We start from the raw sequence: 23,535 nt of genomic DNA, 5'->3' as shown, positions 1-23,535 counted from the left end.
GGTGAAAAACATTTATAATGAGTAAGATCTATTAATATCATAATGAAAATGCATCTATTTTCACTCTGGTTATTTTATATGAATACAAAGACAGTTTTTAATAAAATATTTCTATTTCAGAGATTTGACAAATCATTTTAGAAGAGTAAATCTCATGTAAATTTATGTATATATTGAAATTTCTATTTGTTTTTCAAAATGATACTTGCATCTAAGATCATCTAGGTTTTCTAACTTTTATAATATCCTGGGACGAGGTACAAAATCTCATCTTCCTCTCTTTGTTTCTAGCTAACCTACTCTAAGAGCACTTTTGGGTTTCCACTGCTTAGCGTGCATGTGTGACAGGGATAATGTTTTGAATACAAATTTTTTTTTCTTTCTCCCAATTCCTTTTTTCTATTTCCTCTCTCTTTTTCCAGCAGGTATTGATTGTGTACTTAGTGATTCAGAATAGCACATGGCAGGATGGAAAAGACAAAGTGCACAAGCATGTCTGGCTGTTTAATTCCTAAGTGTAGGGGTAGAAGCAGTGAAGAGAGTGGAACTACTCTTCCAAACTAAAAAGAGATTTTTCTGAGCTGGGGAAGAGGAGATGAGGTGAAAAGAAAGAGAAGGGGGCTGGGGATGTGGCTCAAGCGGTAGCGCGCTGGCCTGGCATGCGTGCGGCCTGGGTTCAAACCTCAGCACCACATACAAACAAAGATGTTGTGTCCGCCGATAACTGAAAAATGAACATTAAAATTCTCTCTCTCTCTCTCCCCCTCTCTCACTCTCTCTTTAAAAAAAAAAAAAAGAAAGAAAGAAAGAAAGAAAGAAAGAAAGAAAGAAAGAGAAGGTCGCAAAGTAATGCCCCTGCTTCCCAAGGAGTGCTGCTAGGAGGGGTGGCATGACCCCGTAAAAACTGGCCCTGTGGGGTGTCTGGAAGTGTGTAAGGAAGCTAGTCATCTATATAATGGGATAATACCCACATCGCCAAGCAAAGCAATTTTGAGAAACATAAGGAATAACTCATACAAATGGGTGATCCTAACTAGATACTCAGTAAGTGTTGTATTCCCACCAACCCACATTGACATTTTAGTCCTGTCCACTACACCAATTCCATTCCTGGATTATTTTCATGCTCTATTATTTCCCACATTCTCATTCTTGGACTGCAGAATGATCCTGGAGAAAAAAGCAAAACCATGCAGAACAGAGCCCAGCCAGGGCCTTCATGGTAGCTGACTCTTGCTCCTCCTCTTCTTTGTCCTCCTACTGCTCCTCCCTTCCCAACCCCCCTCTTCTTCCCCTACTTTTATAAACTTTACTTTGTTGCTAACTAAAAGTCCCAGTATCTAACCCTTATGCCTTCTCTGCTTATACTACACAGAGATTCATTCCTTTCCACCAGCATAGCAAAGCAGAGCCTGGGAAGTGAGACAGTAACAACCCCTTTGCCCAGGCAACTGCCTGGCAAGATTATGCTGGGTTAGGGTAGCAATAGGGCCTTCCAGACAAAACACAATGTCCTTCCATGGTGGAAGAGTCCTTTGGTTATGAGGTACTATTAAAGATTGTTTCCTTTGAAGAAAAGCTCTCCTCTAGATCCTCAGGGCCAAGGAATTAAAATGTTCCTTTGATTTCCTGTGCCTGGGTAGTAAAGAGTAATAATAGCCATGACAGCACATGGCCTCAGAACATGTGGACCAGAGAAGGATAGGCAGATAATTGAGTTATTCACAGAGATGTGATTTATGATACTCTGTAGCATCTGTGAGTCCCAGATGCATCCTCCTGGCCTTCCTTCCACCACCAAGTACACAGGACACTGAGGAATTCCTAACAAGACTTTGCTGTGTGCTCAGATGCACAGAACCAGGTCTGGGTTTCCTTTTGAGCTGAGCATACACATCAGAGGACAGTCAGTGCTCTTCATAGCTGCTCCAGAAGTGGATAAGTTCTCTTGATTGGTTCAAGTTTCTACACTCAAACAAGTGTGGCAGTCCTTCATGGTGGTATATTTGATAGTGCCTTATAGTTACATAAATAAATTGGGGTTTCCCATGCTTTCTTCAGCAGTTTTTCAAGGGCATCTATTGTGATGTTATCCTTGGGAAATGTTATTATTTATTTGTTTTCTAGCAAACTATAAGAGTCCTTAGAGAATTGGAAATGGTATAGATAAGTTTTGATTATAGGAAAATCAATGTGAGAGCCAGCAGGCTTGGACATGGGAAGGTCGACACAGGTAGAATGCTATATTGAAGTCTTGATTTGTAGGTGGTGAGGGATATGTGGGGAGCCTTAACCTTCTTTATTTTGGCCTTTAATAGCAATGGTTAGGCCATAATTATGACTGTGGGTCTCTTCAGAGAGCATATCTGCTCAGGAATTGATCCAATCTATGTCTTGGTTTATCCTATTTTAACCTTGAGGATGTGATTTACTTTATGTTACACTATTCTCTTTTTCTCTATTCTTTACAGATTCATGAAAGTGGCAGGAAGCACGGTGGATGCAGTTACCTGGCAACAGTAGGTATTCATCATTTTTGCTCTTACTTACTATCACCTGTGTGAAATGAAAGATAATTAGTTGCAACCGAGTTCATGGCTGATGTTTAATAAACTTTTATCTTTTGAGAAAAAAAAATGAAATTAATTCCAAAACTGTTCTAGTACTATAATTTTGTTTTCAAAACACACATACACACAAAAAAAAATACTGACATATTTTGGGGAGCTTGGCTATTTTATGTACACTCTTAATCTGCTGTGAGTGAGAGGTAATGGAGATCTAAACGTGCTACTGTTTCCCCCATGGACTTTTCTTTTGGGAATAAATGTACTTGTTTAAGAGAGAAAAATAGTTTTAATTGTTCATTATGTCATGTGAAAATAAAAACACTTCATTATATTAACAGCTGTGGTGTTAATTAGTGCTAAGTGATTCACTAATATGAAGTAGGTTAAAATAAAAAGAATATAATGAGATTGCAGCAGCTTCAAGAGAGGAGATTAAACCCCGCATTACAGGAAGAAGCCAGTGGTAACAAGACTGCCTATCCCAAGAGTACCTGACTTGTAAGGATAATTGTCTGATATATAAATTTAAACAATCTTTAAATCTCTGTTACTTGTGACAGGATGTCCAGTATTGTGCTACAGTGTCTTGCCAATTTCATACTGGAATCCTGCTCCTCTCTGTTGAGAAATCTATCTGGCAACATCTCAGTCATCTCTGCCATGATTTGGTGCTCACAGCTCAGACATTTATGCTTCCATTCTGCTGGCATTGACTATGGCCATCTTTCTCCGTTACTCTAAATCTTCCTTCCCTCTTGTCTGTCCTTTGTTTTAAATGGGTCGCACTGTCCATTGAGGATTCATGACTGGTGTGAAAGAAAGAAAAGTAGATGAAATCTTTGTTAAATATTACCAAAAGGATTTGGGGTTTATTGGTAACTTCAGTCATAATGGGAAATATTTGTATCTATATTTATACTTTTAGTCTATATTTATACTTTCAGTTTACCTAAAGAACAAATTCCAAATGTTTTCAGAAATTCTTAGCCTTCTTCAATTTGTTTTTGTGAGTCATGGATTAAGTCTAAAGATCTTGTCATTCCCTTGCTTAAAATCCCACAGTGTCTTCCTTGCTTTGCACTTAGACCAAAAGCTGAATTCTCTACTCTGGCATTTTATGTTTGGTCTCTGTTTCTTTCTGATCTCATTTGTGCCACTCTGTCCTTATTTATTCTGACCCAACACACTAGTGGCTTTTCAGTCCTGTGACAGTTCCTATGCATGTCTACCTCAGGATCTTTGTGTATGCTCTTCCTTCCACCTGAGATTTTCTTCTCCCTCTATATAGCTGGCTTTTCCTCTGAAGTTTCATTTTATATGTCATCTCCTCAGAGACTCCTTCCCAACAATCCTAACCCAAAATAGGTCCCCATGTAATTCTTTTTTTTCCACATTACATAATAACTTACATTTTTTTCTCATAACTTGTTTTTCTCTTTCACTAGAGTTGTACTACTTCAGTTCACCAAGTGCCTATTCAGGAAATTCTTTATAAGGGATTTACTATGTAGAAAAATAACAATGACAATATACAATAAATGTGTCAGGAACTGTTGTAGAACTTTATATGCCTTACCATATTTAATCCTCACAACATTCAAGTAAAAGGGAGACACTTTTTTTTACCTCCATTTTCCTGTAGCAGAGGAAATTGTAGAAAATCCAAGGGTAATGAAGGAAGTGGCAGATTTTGAACTTGATGCCACGTCTGTGTCACTCCAAAGGTTCTTTCTTTTGTTGCTTTAACAAGACAATGCCTCTTACTGAAACCTGCTCAGCATCCTCACCAAAGGTATCTGGATAATGTAGCATAAAGGCTGAAACAAAGAATTTACAGGATTTGTAGGGAGAGATCAGAGTAAGAAAATTATTGACTAGAAATGTATGGCTTCAATTACCATGGCTGACAGGAAGGGATCAGAGAAAGCTTTCTTCTCTGTTCAAGCACTCCCCCTGGCACAAATGGAATGAAGCAAGCATGGTATATGTATATTTTTTAATAATGGAGAAATACATTTTTAAAATACATTTCATTTATTACTACTAAAAATAATTAACCTTGTGTCAAGATAAATATCACATATTTGCAACTATGCCAAAAATACCCTCCAAACAGGCAGAAAGTTGAATTTCTTTTAGCTTCAGATCAGCCCTTATTTGGGGACAGATTATACCTGGAATGTACCATTTACCCCTCTCAACCATATTTTTCGGTCTAGATTTGGAAATCATGGAAGAATCACAGGAAATCCTAACTAGGAATTAGAAAGCTTAGCAAGAATTAGTAAGATAAAGTTCTTCTTTCCCATACTTTTATTGGTGCATTATAATCATACATAATAGTGGAATTCATTATTACCTATTTGTATATGCACACAATATAAAATGTAACTAGTCAATATCATTCCCCAGTATTTCCCTTTCTTCACCTTCTTTCCTCCTCCTGGTCCTCTTCTTTTGGTTTCTTTTCAAATTTTGAGAGATCCTCATTCCCACCTTTCTTTTCCTTTTTCCTCTCTAGTTTACACATATGAGAAAAAACATATGCCCCTCATATCCTGAGTTTGGCATTTTTACTTGACTAATGCTCTTAAGTTCCATCCATTATTCTGCAAATGATATAATTTCATTCTTTTTATGGCTGAATAAAATTCCATTGTGTATATATGCCACATTTTCTTTATCCATTCTTCCATTGGCAGATACCTAGGCTAAACAATTGTAAGTTTGTCTGTTATGAATTGTGATAATAAAGATGGGCATGGAAAAAAATAAAGCTGGGCATGCATATGTCACTATGGTATGATGACTAATTCTTTAGGATAAATATTGAGGAGTGGTATAGCTAGAGATTACATTCGTGGTCTTTTGAGGAGCCCCCATACTAATTTCCATAGTGGTTGTATTTGTACACTCCCACCAACAATGTAGAAATGTTTCTTTTTCTCCACATCCTCTCCAGTTTTTATTATTGTCTGTATTCTTGATGGCTGCCAATCTAACTGCAGTGAGGTGAAATCTCAGCACAGTTTTGATCTGCATTTCCCTAATTGCTAAAGATGTTGAGCATTTTTTCAACTATTGATTGGCCATTTGTATTTCTTTTTTTGAAAAGTGACTCTTCAGTTTATTTTCCCATTTATTAACCAGACCATTTGTTCTTCTGGTAGTTTTTTCTTTTTTTTTTATTAGTTACACATGACAGTACAATGATCTTGACAGTTCATACATTTGAATCAAATGGGGTATAATTTCTCATTTTTCTGATTGTACAGGTTGCAGAATCACATTGTTCATACAGTCACCTATATACATACAGCCATAATAATGTCTATTTTATTCTGCTGCCCTCCCCTCCCATCACATCTCTCTACCCAATCGAATGTGACACACTTCTTTTTTTTTTCCTCCTCACAACATCATACATGTATTCTGTATAATGATGAGGGTCTCCTTCCATCTTCCATGTAATTCCCCTTCTCCCACCTTTTCCCTCCCACCTCTCTTCCCTATTTAGTGGTAATCTTCTTCTCATGATCTTCCTCCCTATCCCATTTTGAGTCACCCCCCTTATATCAGAGAAGACATCCGGCATTTGTTATTTAGGGATTGGCTAATTTCATTTAGCATAATCTGCTCTAATGCCATCCATTTCCCTGCAAATGCCATGATCTTGTTATTTTTTAGTGCTAAGTAATATTCCACTATGTATAAATGCCACATTTTTTTATCCATTCATTTATTGAAGGGAATCTTGGTATCGTGATACCAGATTTTCAACTATACTACAGAGCAATAGTAACAAAAATAGCAGGTTAGTGGCACCAAAACAGGCTGGTAGACCAATGGTACAGAATAGAGGAAACAGAGACCAATCCACAAAATTACAACTATCTTATATTAGACAAAGGTGCTAAAAGCATGCAATGGAGAAAGGAGAGCATCTTCATCAAATGGTCCTGGGAGAACTGGAAATCCATATGCAACAAAATGAAATTGAATCCCTTTCTCTCACCATGCACAAAAGTTAACTCAAAATGGATCAAGGAACTAGGAATGGAATCAGAGACTCTGCATCTAATAGAAGAAAAAGTTGGCCCTAATCTCCATCATGTGGGGGCAGGCCCCAAATTCCTTAATAAGACACCTATAGCACAAGAGTTAAAACCAAGAATCAACAAATGGGATGAATTCAAACTAAAAAGTTTTTTCTCAGCAATATAAATAATATGTGAGGTGAATAGGGAGCCTACATCCTGGGAACAAATTTTTACCCCTCACATATCAGATAGAGCTCTAATCTCTAGAGTATACAAAGAACTCAAAAAGTTAAACAACAAAAAATAAATAACCCAATCAACAAATGGGCCAGAACCTGAACAGACACTTCTCAGAAGAGGATATACAATCAATCAACAAGTACATGAAAAAATGCTCACCATCTCTAGCAATCAGAGAAATGCAAATTAAAACTACTCTAAGATACCATCTCATTCCAATAATAATGGCAGCACAAACAACAATAAGTGCTAGCAAGGATGTGGGAGGGGGGGAGGTACACTCATACATTGCTGGTAGGACTGCAAATTGGTGCAGCCAATTTGGAAAGCAGTATGGCGATTCCTTGGAAAGCTGGGAATGGAACCACCATTTGACCCAGCTAGTCCCCTTCTCGGACTATACCCAAAAGACCTAAAAAGAGTATACTACAGGGACACAGCCACATCAATGTTTATAGCAGCACAATTCACAATAGCTAGACTGTGGAACCAACCTAGATGTCCTTCAGTAGTTTTTTTATTTCTTCATATATTCTGTCAGAAGAGTAGCTAGCAAAGATTTTCTCCCATTCTGTAAGTTCTCTTTTCACATTCTTGTTTCTTTTGTTATGCAGAGGCTATTTAATTTTATGCCATTCTTTTTTTTTAAATATTTTTTTAAAAATATGGACGCAATATATTTATTTATTTTGTTTGTTTATTATGTGGTGCTGAGGATCGAACCCAGTGCCTCACATATGTGAGGCAAATGCTCTGCCGCTGAGCTATATCCCCAGCCCCTAATTTTATGCTATTCTATTTATTAACTCTTTGCATTATTTCCTGAGCTTTAGGAGTCCAATTTAGGAAGTTATTTCCTGTGCCTATATGTTGCTGACCCTACTTTTTTTATTTTTTAAGGAGTTGCAAAATTTCGGATCCAATTCCTAGATCTTTGATTCAATTTTAGTTGCCCTTTGTGCAGAGTGAGAGAGATGTATTCTCATTCTTCTGTATATGGATTACCAGTATTCCAGCAACATTTTTTGAAAAGGCCATCTTTTCTCAACATATATTTTTGGCTCCTTTTTCAAGTGTCAGATGACTGTATCTCTGTGGGTTTGTCTCTATGCCTTTTATTCTGTGTGTCTGTTTTTATACCAGTATCATTCAGTTTTTGTTACTATTGTATAATTTGAAGTTTCTGTTGTACAATTTGAAGTTAGATATTGTTATGCCCCCAGCATTGCTTTTTGGCTTAGAATTGCTTTGGCTATTCTGGGTCTTTTATTCTTTCAAATGAATCTTAGGACTGTTTTTTCTAGTACTGTGAAGAATGTCATTGATATTTTGATGGGGATTACCTTGAATTTGTACATTGCTTTTGGTAGTATGATCATTTTAACAATATTCATTCTGCCTATCCATGCACATGGGAGGTCTTTCTGTCTTCTAAGTTCTTATTCAATTTCTATCTTCAGCATTCATTGTTTTCATTGTATAGGCCCTTTATCTCCTTGGTCACATTTACTTCTGGGTATTTTATAAATTTTGAGGGTATTGTAAATGGGATTGTTTTCCTAATTTCTTTTTCAGCAGATTCATTATCAGGGTATAGAAAAGCTATTAATTTTTGTGTGTTGATTTTGTAACCTGCTACTTTTCTGAATTTATATATTAGCTTGAGTAGTCTTTGGTAAAGTTTTTTGGATCTTCTGGTTATTGGATCATACCATTTGCAAACAGTGAAAATTTGACTTCATCCTTTCCTGTTTTAGCCTATGCTGCCTTCTGATCTCACCTAGTACTATTCTGCCCTTATTCATTCTGTTGCAACACAGGGGTGTTTTCACTCATGTGACTGAAGGCAAATGTTTCCTTCTCTTGCCTAATTGCTCTGGCTAGAATTTCTAGTACTATATGCAATGGCAATGGTGAGAGTGGACATCCATGTCTTGTTCCTGATTTTAAAGGAAATTCTTTCAGTTCTCTCCCATTAACTATATTAGCTTTGGTTTGTTGTATGTAGCTTTTGTGATATTAAGGTAAATTACTACTATCTCTAGTTTCTTCAGTGTTTTTATGATGAATGCATGCTCAATTTTGTCAAAAGCTTTCTCTACATCAGTTAAGCTATGTGATCTTTTTTTCTTGAACTCTGTATGCGTTGAACTACATTTATTAATTTGCATTAAACTATACTTGCATCTCAGAAACGAACCAACTGTCTTCTTAATATATTGTTTAGTACAGTTTTCTAACATTTTTCTCAAGAACTGTTGCATGTACCTTCATTTGGGATATTTACCTGTCGTTTTCTTTTGTTGATGTGTCCTTAACTGGTTTTAGCCTTAGGGCAATACTGGATTCACAGAATGAACTTGAAAGTGTTCTTCCCCTTTCTATTTCATGGGAAAATTTGAGAAGCATTGGCATTCGTCTTCTATAAAGGTCTGGTAGAATTCAGCTGAGAATCCATCTGATCTTGGGATTTTCTTTGTTGGAAGCCTTTTTTGTTACTTTTTCTTTCTGATTGCTTGTTATTAATCTGTTTAGATGTTTTATATCCTCTAGATTCTGTATATCCAGGTCATAAATGTATAGAAATGTATTCATTTCTTCTATGTTTTCTAGTTTATTATGAGTATAAGTTTTTAAATGATCCTCTGGATTTCTGTGATGCCTGTGGTGCTTTTTCCTTTTTCATCAGTATAATGAAATTCTAATTATTAGTATAAGGGAGTATCTTATATCAGAATCCCCTTCCTATAGATAACAATGATAAAATCTACACACACATTTACAAAGACAAACAAACACTGGAGAGTGATCTCAAGGAGATGGAAACTAAAAGAAGTTATTCTATGACTTTTCCACTATGGGTCCTTAACAATTTATGGATCATAAAGTACCTAGAACTCACAGATTATACAAGGTTGTATTGACTAGAGGTGTCAGAAGGAGTGAGAAGCTGGAACTTCAGGGTGAAAAATCCCAGACTGAAGGAACTACAGGAGAATGATACTAAACACGCACATAAACTTCCTCAAATCTTTGTCTGCTACCTGATCTCCCTCCATATTTGTGGAGAATCCAAGGAGTTTGTTGGAAGGCAACAACTGGAAGCCTGAAAAAGTTGAGTAGAGATTTCAGCTGGTGTCACATGAGAGATAGAGATTGGAATTTAGACCTCACTAATTTAGAAGAAACTAACAAATGTCTTGTTCTTTCCAGTGAGACTAAAAGAGTTACAACTAGGAGTAAAGTCTATGTCCCAAGACTAAGGACTTTCCCTAAGACTAAAGTATAACAAACAAAACAGACTTGCCCAAAATGTAAATTGATGTCTCCACAAGAACAAGATGATTAGTCATTCTTCGATCTCCTACTAGGTCCAGAATCAATGCTCCTCTGTCTCTGCATATGTGTTCCAGTACACAATTTAAAAATATTACTACACATATAATAAAACAGAGAAATAGGACCCATGGCCAAGAGAATAAGTAACTAATAGAAATGCTGAAGTGACCCAGATGTTAGAATTAGCTGATAAAGGTTTTAAAGAAGCCACTGTAAGTATTCAGAATTAAGGGGCAAATGTTCACATTGGTGATTACATAGGGAAATATTGGCAGTGAAGTGGAAACTATATAAACATTAGTGACCACTATTCTATTGTCTAGTTTTTCAGAACAACTTTTTTAGCTTCTACATGAGAATATGCATTATTTGCCTCCTGTGACTGACTTAAGTTGCTTAACATATTGTCCTCCAGACTCATGTATGCTGCTACAGATGACATGATTTCATTGTTTTTATGGCTAAATAAAATTCCACCAGAAAAAATTCTTTAAAATGAATATGAAATAGAAATGTTTTTGATAAACAAAAGCTAAAAGCAATACTAAAGTTTTTCAGACAGAAAGGCAGTAAGCAACCCAGAAGGAAATTTGGATTTCTAAAAATAACAAAGAATATTGGAAATGGTAAATTTGTGGTTAAATATACAAGTCTATTTTTCTCTGACTTTATTTAAGAAACAAAAAAAAAAACCTCTAATACAAAAGTATAAGTTGTATTATTGGTTTTACAACAAATATAATAATATATGGCAAGAAAACCACAAAAGTTGGGAAAGGGAAAAGTCAATTAATGGACTCATATCATTCCAAGGGTTTTTGGGGTTTTAGTTTTTTTTTTTTTTTTTTACAGGAAATAGTATAATATTTACTTTAAGAAGATTACAAGAAGGTGAAAATTGAATTCCTAGAAGAATCACTGTAAAAGTATTCAAAAAAAGTATAGCTAAAAATCCATATTGGAATTCTAATGGAACACTGAGGAATAGTGAGTTAACCTCAAAAAAACAGCAAAAATGGAGTAACAAAGGAGCAAAAAATAACTGGAAAAAAATTAAAATACATTAATGGGAAAAAAATAGATATCAAAGAGCAGAATGGCAGACCTAATCAGAATCAATAATTACATTAAGTAATTATATTATTTTAATAATATTTAGTATAATCATTCTAAATAGTATAATAAAAGACAAAGATTATCAGATTGGATGCTATGGGAAACCCAAATGTGTCTACCGGAAACACATTTTAAATGTAAATACGCAGATAAATTGAATAGAAAATGATGCTAGGGATATCCATACATGCAATGATAATAAAAAGTGAAACTATATTGATATTAGACAAAACACACATCAAAAAAAGAGTGTTTTCAAAGAAAAAGAGTATTCATAGCGTTAAAAGGTCAGTTTATCAGAAACACAGAATAATCATAAATGTATTACCTGTGACAGCAGAATAATGGTCTCCCGCAAGATGTCTGTATGCTAATATGTAGAACCTAAGTATGTTACACTGCACAGCAAAGGGAATTAAGATTACTAATCTACTGATTTAAATTATGGAGCTGATGCTGTATTACCTGGATGGATCAAGCATAAACACAAGAATGGAAAAGGGAACAGAAAAGAGGATGTGTAGGGAGACTTAACTATGAAAAAGGAGAGTGTAACAATGCCATCCATGTAAGAGGCACTTGACCTACCAGACAGAGGAAGGGGGCTGTGAGTCAAGCAATGTATGTAACCTTGGAAGCTGGAAAGGCAAGGAATGGATTCTTCCTTAGCACTTCCAGAAGGAAAATAGCTCTCCCAAGCTCACTGAGTCCCAAACTGATGTCTAACCTAGAACAATACATTTATAAAGTTGGATGCTTTAAGCCACTGTGGTAGTTTGTTTGAAGCAGTAATAGAAAATTAATATGTTATTTAATAACAGAGATTAAAAAAAAAACAACTAACAACTAAAGAGGGAAAAGAGATTCCCTTTCATATTTGGGGATATACTTTTAGTAATAGGAAAACTAGATTAAAATAAAAATAGAAAAGAGAGAGTCAATTTGAACAGCACTATTAATCAGCTTGAATTAACAGACATTTGTAGAATACAATTGAACATAGTCTTTTCAAGTGTACGTGGAATATTCAACAAGATAAACCATATGCTTGCTGTTAAACAAGTCTCAGTAAATGCAAAAGATTGAAAACATACAGTATATTTTTTGATGACAAAGAAGTTATATGTTAATAATTTAAAAATCTGTAAAACATGTAAATGGGGGCTGGGGTTGTGGCTCAGTGGTAGAGCACTCACCTAGCACATGTGAGGCCCTAGGTTCGATCTTCAGCACCACATAAAAAAATAAATAAATAAAAATAAAGGTTAAAAAAAAAAAAAAACTAGTTTCCCTTCAAAAAAAAACAAACATGTAAATGTTGAGAAAATGACATTTAAAAAAGGTTCTATAGGCCAAGGATGAAATAAGAGAATGTAGAAAATATCTTGAAATTATTATGGATATACATTATGTTAGAATTGATATGTAGCCAAAGCAGAATCTAAAGAAAAATTTACATCTAATATGGTTATAGTAGAAAAAAAGAAACATTCTAGTTTCTATCTGAAGAAGCTAGAGAAAGAACAAATTAAATCCAAACTAAGCAGAGTAAAGGATTGCTTTGAGTTTTTCCTAAAAAAAAAGATTGGGGAAAAGCCTAAATTGTTAAAAGAATAATCTTACCAGTTATAAAACAAAATGTTGCTGTTAAATAGTTGAGAAAAACATAAATGGGAAAATGTTTTTGTTAAGTGATTAAAGTAAAATTTAAAATAAATCATATCTCAACAACATTAAAATTAAAATTTAAAATAAATAATATCTCAACAACATAAAAAATGAACATAAATATAAACCCAAAGAAAAGGCAACAATAGGCTAATAATATTAATCCCAAGATTTCGAGGCTATGCAGATTCTTTTTTCTCATTTTTACTTCTCTGCAGTTTCCAAATTTTTAATAATAAGCATATAATGCATTTTTGTTATAATAAAAAAAATCATTAGTGCCAAGCTCCATTCTTTACACCCTCAATTCCCTCATTCCACAAGCAACTTTCACAGTTTTGGCCACTTCTGCCATTGGTTCACATATTTCTAAATAACAATCTGAGGCAACTACTTCTTGATTTTTTTTCCAATTCAAATAACTATTCATTTCTCGCCAAAAGATGAGAATTTAGCTCTTGTAGCTCTCTAGGTCCTCATGCACCCCAATGTTCTTACTCACCTGCCCTTGTCCTTCAGTATCTTATATCTTAATTATTGGTTAGCTCAGAATTCAGTGTTTACATGTGTATTACCATGTAAATTTGAGTCACAGCAGAGACTTGTGGTGTGCAATGGTTACATTTTCTTTCTTTCACAACTTTTTGTTTCCCTTGGAGTTAATAATTCTTTTTTTTTTTTCTATTTCTTAGTGTCCTTTAATTTATACCTAATGCATCCCTAACTTTACAAAGTGGTAAATCTCCTTTCTCGATGCAGACACCTTGTGTAACCATCAGTTTTATCTCCTTGGAGAGCCCCTTCTGGAGCCATCCTCCTTCTGTTTCCATCTGGACCAGCTGATTTCTGTGCTTCCTGAACAGCTGTTGTCCTGGGATCCCCCTTCACCAGTGTCCTGGGGATTCTTTTCTACTTTCTTATTTATTGGATTCATGCCCTTCTTTGAGGTTCACTCTCTCATTGTGGTGGAGTGTTTCTCCCAGGAACATCCTGAGAGAAGATAAATGGGAGGTAAACATGTAGAGACTTTCTATTACAGTTTGATTTATATTTGGATGCGTATAGATTTCCCTCGGATTTTGACACCTGTGCTCCATTTTATTCTAGCTTTCCTTGTAACTATTGAAAAATCCAGTGCCTTTTAAAATCTCCAATCCTTTTTGCCCTTCTTTTTTCTCTCTTGACACGTTTAAGATATTCCTATCCTGTGATTCTTTGCGCCTCTCTTTTTATTCTGTCCATTAGGTATGTGGTAGACCTTCTTAGTCTGAAATTCATGACCATCAATTTAGGAAAAAATTTCCTCCCAATTTTTTCTTTGATGTTCTTCATTCCATTTTCTTGTGCTGTTTCTGGAACTGCTAGTAGACAAATATTAGTATTTCTCAAACAGTACTCTAATTTTTACGTATTTTCTCTCATTTATTATTGTTCTGTTTTCTGATAAATCTCCTTAATGACCTAAATTGTTAAAATCTACATTTCTGTTACTACCAATACTTTTTTTCATTACAAAGAGCAACCTTTTTTTGTTACTCCTTTCCTTGTTTCTGGAATGCAGTACCTGCTGTTTCCTCTCTAAGGATATCAGTTTTAATTTTGTTTCTTTTCCTTCTTTTCTTTTTTCCTTCACTCAGCCCTTTTGTTTTTCCAGTAGTTTTTAAATAGGCCTTTCATTACTGTTTCTCTATGTGCTTCCCTCCTCTCCCCATTTTTTTCCCTAAGGCTCTAGCTTTCAAACTAAAGCTTTTTACCCAAATGTTTAATGACATTTGAGTTTCAATTATTATTTAAAAGAGAGGCATAACAGGCTGATTGGGTGATTTGTTTCATGGACATTTCTTCTCAACTAATATATGGGATGATCTGGTTGGATCATGGGAACCCCCTAACTGGCTGTATCTTCTCCTTCGAGCAACTCAGCTGTTCTAGAGAAGAGCTCTCTGTCCTCTCCACTTAGTAGTGTAAATCTGCTGGCATCCTCACACTAGAGGGAAGGGGTGTTTGCTCACTGTATAGAAGTCCCTAGCTTTCAGTATAATTGTCCTCCACCTCCCTGTGCTTGGTGGCCTGACTGCAGCTCAACTTGCAGTACTTTGCTTTATTGGGGAAAAAATTAATACAGTATCTTATAAGGCAGTTTTCTAATTATTTAGGGCAATGGTTCATCAACTCTTTTCAATTAGAACTCTGTTCACTCTTCAAAAATGTTGAGGACCTCAAATCCTTTTTTTTTTTTTTTTTGTATATCACATTTACAGATAATTAGTGTATTAAAATTAAAACAATTTTTAAATTATTTATTTAATTAAAAATAAACCCATTATATTTTAACACAAAAAATTCCATAAAAAGTCAACTATATTTTCCAAAAACAAAAATAAGTGAGAAGAGTGGTGGGGAGTTTTTTGTTTGTTTGTTTGTTTGTTTTTTGTATTATTACAAATCTCTTAATATCTGACTTAACTGAAGTCATATGGATTCCCATATAATGTTCTGTATTTTGTAGAAATATATTGCTTGGTTTAAGAATATGAAGAAAATTTGGTCTCATAGAGAGATGTAGCTAGAAAAAGGAGGAGTATTTGAATGTCCTTTTCCAGATAATTTTATCCTTTCTTCCCAGATACTACAACAAAATTCAACAAATGATAGTTCCTTAAAAGTTATTTACACTGTGAATGACCTTCCCATACTCTGATGTATTAAACTTCATTGGTCTTATACTTCTTTTTTTTTTATTTTTTTTTTTTATTGGTTGTTCAAAACATTACAAAGCTCTTGACATATCATGTTTCATACATTAGATTCAAGTGGGTTATGGACTCCCATTTTTACCCCAAATACAGATTGCGAAATCACATCGGTTACACATCCATATTTTTACATAATACCATATTAGTAACTGTTGTATTCTGCTACCTTTCCTATCCTCTACTATCCCCCCTCCCCTCCCCTCCCATCTTCTTTCTCTACCCCATCTACTGTAACTAATTTCTCTCCTTGTTTTTTTCCCCATTCCCCTCACAGCCTCTTATATGTAATTTTGTTTAAAAATGAGGGTCTCTTTCCATTTCATTGCAATTTCCCTTTTCTCTCCCTTTCCCTCCCACCTCATGTCTCTGTTAAATGTTAATCTTTTCCTCTTGCTCTTCCTCCCTGTTCTGTTCTTAGTTGCTCTCATTATATCAAAGAAGACATTTGGCATTTGTTTTTTAGGGATTTGCTAGCTTCACTTAGCATAATCTGCTCTAGTGACATCCATTTCCCTGCAAATTCCACGATTTTGTCAGTTTTTAGTGCTGCGTAATACTCCGTGGTGTATAAATACCACATTTTTTTTTATCCATTCATCTATTGAAGGGCATCTGGGTTGGTTCCACAGTCTAGCTATTGTGAATTGTGCTGCTATGAACATCGATGTGGCAGTATCCCTGTAGTACGCTCTTTTAAGGTCTTCAGGGAATAGTCCGAGAAGGGCAATAACTGGGTCAAATGGTGGTTCCATTCCCAGCTTTCCCAGGAATCTCCATACTGCTTTCCAAGTTGGCCGCACCAATTTGCAGTCCCACCAGCAATGTACAAGAGTACCCTTTTCCCCACATCCTCGCCAGCACTTGTTGTTGTTTGACTTCCTAATGGCTGCCAATCTTACTGGACTTAGGGTGGTTTTGATTTGCATTTCTCTGACTGCTAGAGATGGTGAGCATTTTTTCATGTACTTATTGATTGATTGTATGTCCTCCTCTGAGAAGTTTCTGTTCAGGTCCTTGGCCCATTTGTTGATTGGGTTATTTGTTATCTTATCGTCTAATTTTTTGAGTTCTTTGTATACTCTGGATATTAGGGCTCTATCTGAAGTGTGAGGAGTAAAAATTTGTTCCCATGATGTAGGCTCCCTATTTACCTCTCTTATTGTTTCTCTTGCTGAGAAAAAACTTTTAAGTTTAAGTAAGTCCCATTTGTTGATTCTTGTTATTAACTCTTGTGCTATGGGTGTCCTATTAAGGAATTTGGAGACTGACCCCAAAATATGTAGATCGGAGCCAACTTTTTCTTCTATCAGACGCAGAGTCTCTGATTTGATATCAAGCTCCTTGATCCATTTTGAGTTAACTTTTGTGCATGGCGAGAGGAGGGGATTCAGTTTCATTTTGTTGCATATGAATTTCCAGTTTTCCCAACACCATTTGTTGAAGATGCTATCCTTCCTCCATTGCATGCTTTTAGCCCCTTTATCAAGTATAAGATAGTTGTAACTTTTTAGTCTCTGTGCCTCTATTCTGTACCATTGGTCCACCCGCCTGTTTTGGTACCAGTACCATGCTGTTTTTGTTACTATTGCTCTGTAATATAGTTTGAAATCTGGTATCGCTATACCGCCTGATTCACACTTCCTGCTTAGAGTTGCTTTTGCTATTCTGGGTCTTTTATTTTTCCATATGAATATCATGATTGCTTTATCTATTTCTACAAGAAATGTCTTTGGGATTTTGATTGGCATTGCATTAAACCTATAGAGAACTTTTGGTAATATCACCATTTTGATGATGTTAGTTCTGCCTATCCATGAACAGGGTATATTTTTCCATCTTCTAAGATCTTCTTCTATTTCTCTCTTTAGGGTTCTGTAGTTTTCATTGTATAAATCTTTCACCTCTTTTGTTAGGTTGATTCCCAAGTACTTTATTTTATTTTATTTTTTTTTGAGGATATTGTGAATGGAGTGTTTTTCCTCATTTCCGTTTCAGAAGTTTTGTCGCTGATATACAGAAATGCCTTTAATTTATGCATGTTGATTTTATATCCTGCCACTTTGCTGAATTCATTTATTAGTTCTAGTAGTTTCTTTGTAGACCCTTTTGGGTCTTCTAGGTATAGAATCATGTCGTCTGCAATTAGTGATAATTTTAGTCTTCTTTTCCTATTTTTATGCCTTTAATTTCTTTCATCTGTCTAATTGCTCTGGCCAGTGTTTCGAGAACTGTATTGAATAGATGTGGTGATAGAGCACATCCCTGTCTTGTTCCAGATTTTAGAGGGAATGCCTTCAATTTTTCTCCATTCAGAATGATGCTAGCCTGAGGCTTAGCATAGATAGCTTTTACAATGTTGAGGTAAGTTCCTGTTATCCCTAGTTTTTCTAATGTTTTGAACATAAAGGGATGCTGTACTTTGTCGAATGCTTTTTCTGCATCTATGGAGATGATCATATGGTTCTTATCTTTAACTCTATTGATGTGGTGAATAACATTTATTGATTTCCGTATATTGAACCATCCTTGCATCCCAGGGATGAATCCTACTTGATCATGGTACACAATTTTTTTGATGTGTTTTTGTATCCAATTCGCCAGAATTTTACTGAGGATTTTTGCATCTAGGTTCATTAGAGATATTGGTCTGTCGTTTTCTTTCTTTGAGGTGTCTTTGGTTTCGGAATCAGGGTGATGTTGGCCTCATAGAATGAATTTGGAAGAGCTCCCTCTTTTTCTATTTCCTGAAATAACTTGAAAAGTATTGGTATTATTTCATCTTTAAAGGTTTTGTAAAACTCCACTGTATACCCATCTGGTAGTGGGCTTTTCTTGGTTGGTAGTCTTTTGATTGCTTCTTCTATTTCATCCATTGATATTGGTCTGTTCAAATTGTGTGTATCCTTCTGACTCAGTCTGGGCAAATCATATGACTTAAGAAATTTATTGATGTCTTCACTATCTTCTATTTTATTGGAATTTAGGTTTTCAAAATAATTTCTAATTGTCTTCTGTATTTCTGTAGCATCTGTTGTGATATTGCCTCTTTCATCCCGTATGTTAGTAATTTGAGTTCTCTCTCTTCTTCTCTTCGTTAGCATGACTAAGGTTCTGTCGATCTTATTTATTTTTTTCGAAGAACCAATTTTTTAGTTTTGTTAATTTTTCCAATAGTTTCTTTTGTTTCAATTTCGTTGATTTCTGCTCTGATTTTAATTATTTCTTGCCTTCTGCTACATTTGCTGTTGTTTTGCTCTTCCTTTTCTAGGGCTTTGAGATGAAGTGTGAGCTCATTTATTTGTTGGTTTTTTCTTTTTTTTAGGAATGACCTCCAGGCGATGAATTTCCCTGTTAAAACTGCTTTCATTGTGTCCCATAGATTCCGATATGTTGTTTCTGTATTTTCATTTATCTCTAAGAATTTTTTGATTTCCTCCTTTATGTCTTCTGTAACCCATTGATCATTCAGTAACATATTGTTCATTTTCCATGTGATGTAGGATTTTTCCTTCCTTCTTTTATCATTGATTTCCAGTTTCATTCCATTATGATCAGATAAAATGCATGGTATTATCTCCACCCCTTTATATTTACTAAGGGTTGGCCTATGGCATAATATATGGTCTATTTTTGAGAAGGATCCATGTGCTGCTGAGAAAAAAGTATATCCACTTGATGATGGTTGATATATTCTATATATGTCAGTTAAGTCTAGGTTATTGATTGTGATATTGAGTTCTATAGTTTCTTTATTCAACTTTTGTTTGGAGGATCTGTCCAATGGTGAGAGAGGTGTGTTGAAGTCACCCATAATTATTGTGTTGTGGTCTATTTGATTCTTGAACTTGAGGAGAATTTGTTTTATGAATGTCGCAGCACCATTATTTGGTGCATAAATATTAATAATTGTTATGTCTTGTTGGTGAATGGTTCCTTTTAACAGTATATAATGTCCTTCCTTATCCCTTTTGATTAACTTAGTCTTGAAGTCGATTTTATTCGATATGAGGATGTCCACCCCTGCTTGCTTACGAGGACTGTGTGCGTGGTATATTTTTTCCCAACCTTTCACCTTCAGCCTATGTATGTCTTTTCCAATCAGATGTGTCTCCTGGAGGCAGCATATTGTTGGATTTGTTTTTTTAATCCATGTTACCAGCCTATGTTGCTTTATTGGAGAGTTTAAGCCATTAATGTTTAGAGTTACTATTGATATATGGTTTGTACTTCCAGCCATGTTTGATTATTTATCTTTTTTTTTTTAATTTAGTTTGTTTCTCCATGATTAGCTTTCCCCCCGCCCTCTGTCTTTACTGAGGCACTTCCCACTGATGGTTTTGGTTATTGTTTTTCATTTCTTCCTCGTGTAGTGTTTTGCTCAAGACGCTTTGCAATGCTGGTTTTCTGGCTGCAAATTCTTTTAACTTTTGTTTATCATGAAAGATTTTTATTTCGTTGTCGTACCTGAAGCTTAATTTTGCTGGATACAGAATTCTTGGTTGGTATCCATTGTCTTTCAGTGTTTGAAATACGTTGTTCCAGGATCTTCTCGCTTTCAGCATCTGTGATAAAAAATCCATTGTTAACCTTATTGGTTTACCCCTGAATGTAATCTGCCTCCTTTCTGTTGTAGCTTTTAATATTTTCTCTTTGTTCTGTATGTTGGATATCTTCATAACTATGTGTCTTGGCGTTGGTCTACTCTGATTTTGTATGCTCGGTGTCCTGTATGCATCTACAATTTGTATATCCGTTTCCTTTTTTATTTCTGGGAAATTTTCTGTAATTATTTCATTCAGCAGGTTACTCATTCCCTTGGTTTGAACCTCTGTACCTTCCTCTATCCCGATGACTCTTAAGTTTGGTTTTTTTATGTTATCCCATATCTTTTGGATGTTTTTCTCGTGATTTTTTACCAGCCTTTCTGAGTTGGCTAGACTTTTTTCAAGATGATATATCTTGTCTTCATTATCTGACATTCTGGCTTCTACTTGCTCCACTCTGTTAGTGATACTCTCATTTGAGTTTTTAATTTGGTTTATAGTTTCCTTCATTTCTAGAATTATTGTTTGATTTTTTTTATAATCTCTATCTCCTGATAAAGATGCTTAACTTCTTCTTTTTTCTGTTTATGTAATTCATTTTCAATGTGTTCTTTTACTGTTTGAATTTGCTGTCTCATATCCTCTTTAAGGTTCCATTCCATCTGTCTAAGGTATTCCTTGAGTTCTTTATTTGACCATTTTTCTGATGACTCTAGGTCCTCCTGAATTTTTAGGCTCCTGCATTGTTTGTACTCCTTTTCTTCCTTGCTTTTTCATGCTGCTCATGTTACTTCTTGTTCTGTTTGACTGCTGAGTTACTGTTTACTCCTATAAATTTATTTGATGCTTGGGAGGAAAGGTATTAGAAGGGAAGAGAAGAACTCACTAAAGAGAATGAGAGTAAGCAGGTAGAATTCAAGGAAGGGGGAATAAGAAAATTGAAAAAAAAAATGAAAAGACAAAAGAAAAAATAGAAAATAAAAAAAAATAATAAAAAAATTAAAATTAAAATTAAAAAAAATTTAAAATTTTTTTAAAAATTTAAAAAACAACAACAAAAAATGAAAAAAAAAACCCAAATTAAAAAAAAATTAATAAATGCAGTCTTAGAGTTTGATTAACTTCTCTTCCAGTAGGTGGAGCTGTGCCCACTGGGCCAAGCTTCTCCTCTCAATACGTGGGAACCAATCACTGTGCAGCAGCTCTTCCTCCCGGACTGGGCGGGTCTCCAATCCTGAGTGCCTAGGGCCTTCTCTTGTGTCTAGTCACTTCCCCACTTTTCCTCAAGCCAGACCCCGCTCACTGGTGATGCTCACCACAATACTGGCCACACGCCAGGTCTGCTGCTCCTGGGAGCCCCGTTTTCATGAACACCTGGGCACACTCTCCCTGTTTGCCATTCCCTCAGACCCTAAGTTTGTAGAGCTTGGGGCTGAGAACCCTCAGCGAATTTTGCTAGCCCTCCCGCAGCCACGCCCCCGGTAGCTGGTGCAAGAGACCTCAATTGTCAGCACTGGTGGGAGCGTTAGCCAGGAGTTCTGCTCCACGGTCCCGGCGCCACTCCTGATTCCCTCGGTCTGACTATCGCGCTCACGGGAGAGCTGGGAGGGGCCCTTAAGGTTTCCCTGCTGTGTGGAGAGGGAAGGCTAGGGGAATACACACCTGTCACCGCTGGTTTCAATGAAGTTATCTCCTCCGCCATGTTTTGGTGGTATCCCATGCAAATGGCGACAGTTCGTTCCCTTTGCCGGGTGACCAATGCAACGGGAGGGTCCTGACTGTCTCTCCCAAACCCCGTTTCAATCCTGTGGCCACTGCCTATGAAGGCTCAGTTGGCATTAACCTCCGTAGGATCAGAAGGGCGACCAGTTGTTTCAGCGGGATCGTTTTAGTGCTGAGTCACAGCAGTTTGTCTTCGAGAAGCAAGCGAACGGGAGCTTGAATTCAGCCGATCCGGGCTCGGTGTGTGTTCTGAGAGGCCCAGACTGTTCGCCCCAGATCCACGTCAGCTCAGCATTGCCTAGTGATCCTGAGAAAACAGCATTTAGATGGTTCACGACTCCCTATGCCCGTGCAGCTGAAGAGGTCAGAGACTTGATCTCTCCGCGCCCACCACCATATTGGATCTCTCATTGGTCTTATACTTCAAACAGATCTTTTACCCATGCATTATACTGTAACATAATTTAATCATTTGGAAAATATTGCTTCACTTAGTTATGAGTTATATGGATCCTTAACGCTACCACTGACCTAACTGCAAGTCTTTATATTTTGGAAAGCTGACAAACTAATGGTGGCAAATACAAATCTACTCAAATTTTAATTTTAACTTAGCTCCAATAACCAGCAACAAATTCCGTCAAATATTTTCCTTGATATGACAAGTTCACTTAGTTCATTTTTGAAAAAAAATGTTATCAAAATACTCAGTAAAAGTAACTTTAATTTTTCTTTCAAGTAAAAATTTTGTTCCATTAAAAAAACTATTTCTATTTCCACTTCAATCATAGAAGTTTTAATCTTTGTTTTGGATCAGGGTATGGGTATTTCGTATTACATGGAATATTTCTAAAATATGTATTCAAGGGTTGTAATTTAACAAGCCTAATTTTTATTACTTTATCAGGTACATGCTTAAGTGAAGCTTACAATTTTTGTTTCATCACAAACATGTGACAGTGACCAACAGTACAGTTTGATGCTCCTGACCTGATTTGTGCTAAGGTATCAGCAGTTTTACCCATTGTTGCATTAGACCATCAGTTAAAATATCAGCAGTTTTTCCAGTGAAAATAATGAGAGTCAATTTATGCTTTATTCATTTCATTATCATTTGTATTTATTTTCAAGCAATCATATAATGATCTTCATTGATGATAAGTTGCTGCTGATACTGGATAAATACAAGAAAAAAGCTATGTCTATACATATATACATTTCTGAGGCAAAAGTACTTTTAATAATGTGATATTAATGTTTTTCTTCATATTTCCAGCAAAATCTTTAATTTAACAAGTTACTGTATTATTGGGGAGTGCTTCTGGAATGATTTCCTTTACTGACCTTTCATCCAGTGGACACTCGGCAATGTCCACTGCCTGGCTTTATTAATCTTTATTAATCAGTTAACCTCTCTACTTTTTCAACCAATGTAGTTCAATAAAGTATCTCTAAGATGATTCCTAAACTTTTAATTTCAAAATTATTTTAAATCAAAACAAGATAACAAGGTGTTATTATTTCTCTGTAGACAAACCAA

The 23,535-nt window shown here is 35.6% G+C and overlaps 1 protein-coding gene across 3 annotated transcripts in view; it reads left to right on the top strand.

The window, feature by feature from the left end:
- The window catches only part of Hpse2 (heparanase 2 (inactive)), a 649,448-nt gene that overhangs the window by 426,131 nt on the left and 199,782 nt on the right, over nucleotides 1-23,535 (top strand). For all 3 annotated transcript variants that reach the window (XM_076834902.1, XM_076834901.1, XM_076834899.1), the window contains one exon: nucleotides 2,472-2,519. In XM_076834902.1, the coding sequence (XP_076691017.1) occupies nucleotides 2,472-2,519 (48 nt within the window). The remainder of the gene's footprint in view (nucleotides 1-2,471; nucleotides 2,520-23,535) is intronic.

This window comes from Callospermophilus lateralis, chromosome 15 (assembly GCF_048772815.1).
Source record: "Callospermophilus lateralis isolate mCalLat2 chromosome 15, mCalLat2.hap1, whole genome shotgun sequence".
NCBI lineage: Eukaryota > Metazoa > Chordata > Mammalia > Rodentia > Sciuridae > Callospermophilus > Callospermophilus lateralis.
This window is presented reverse-complemented; position numbering and strand designations above follow the sequence as displayed.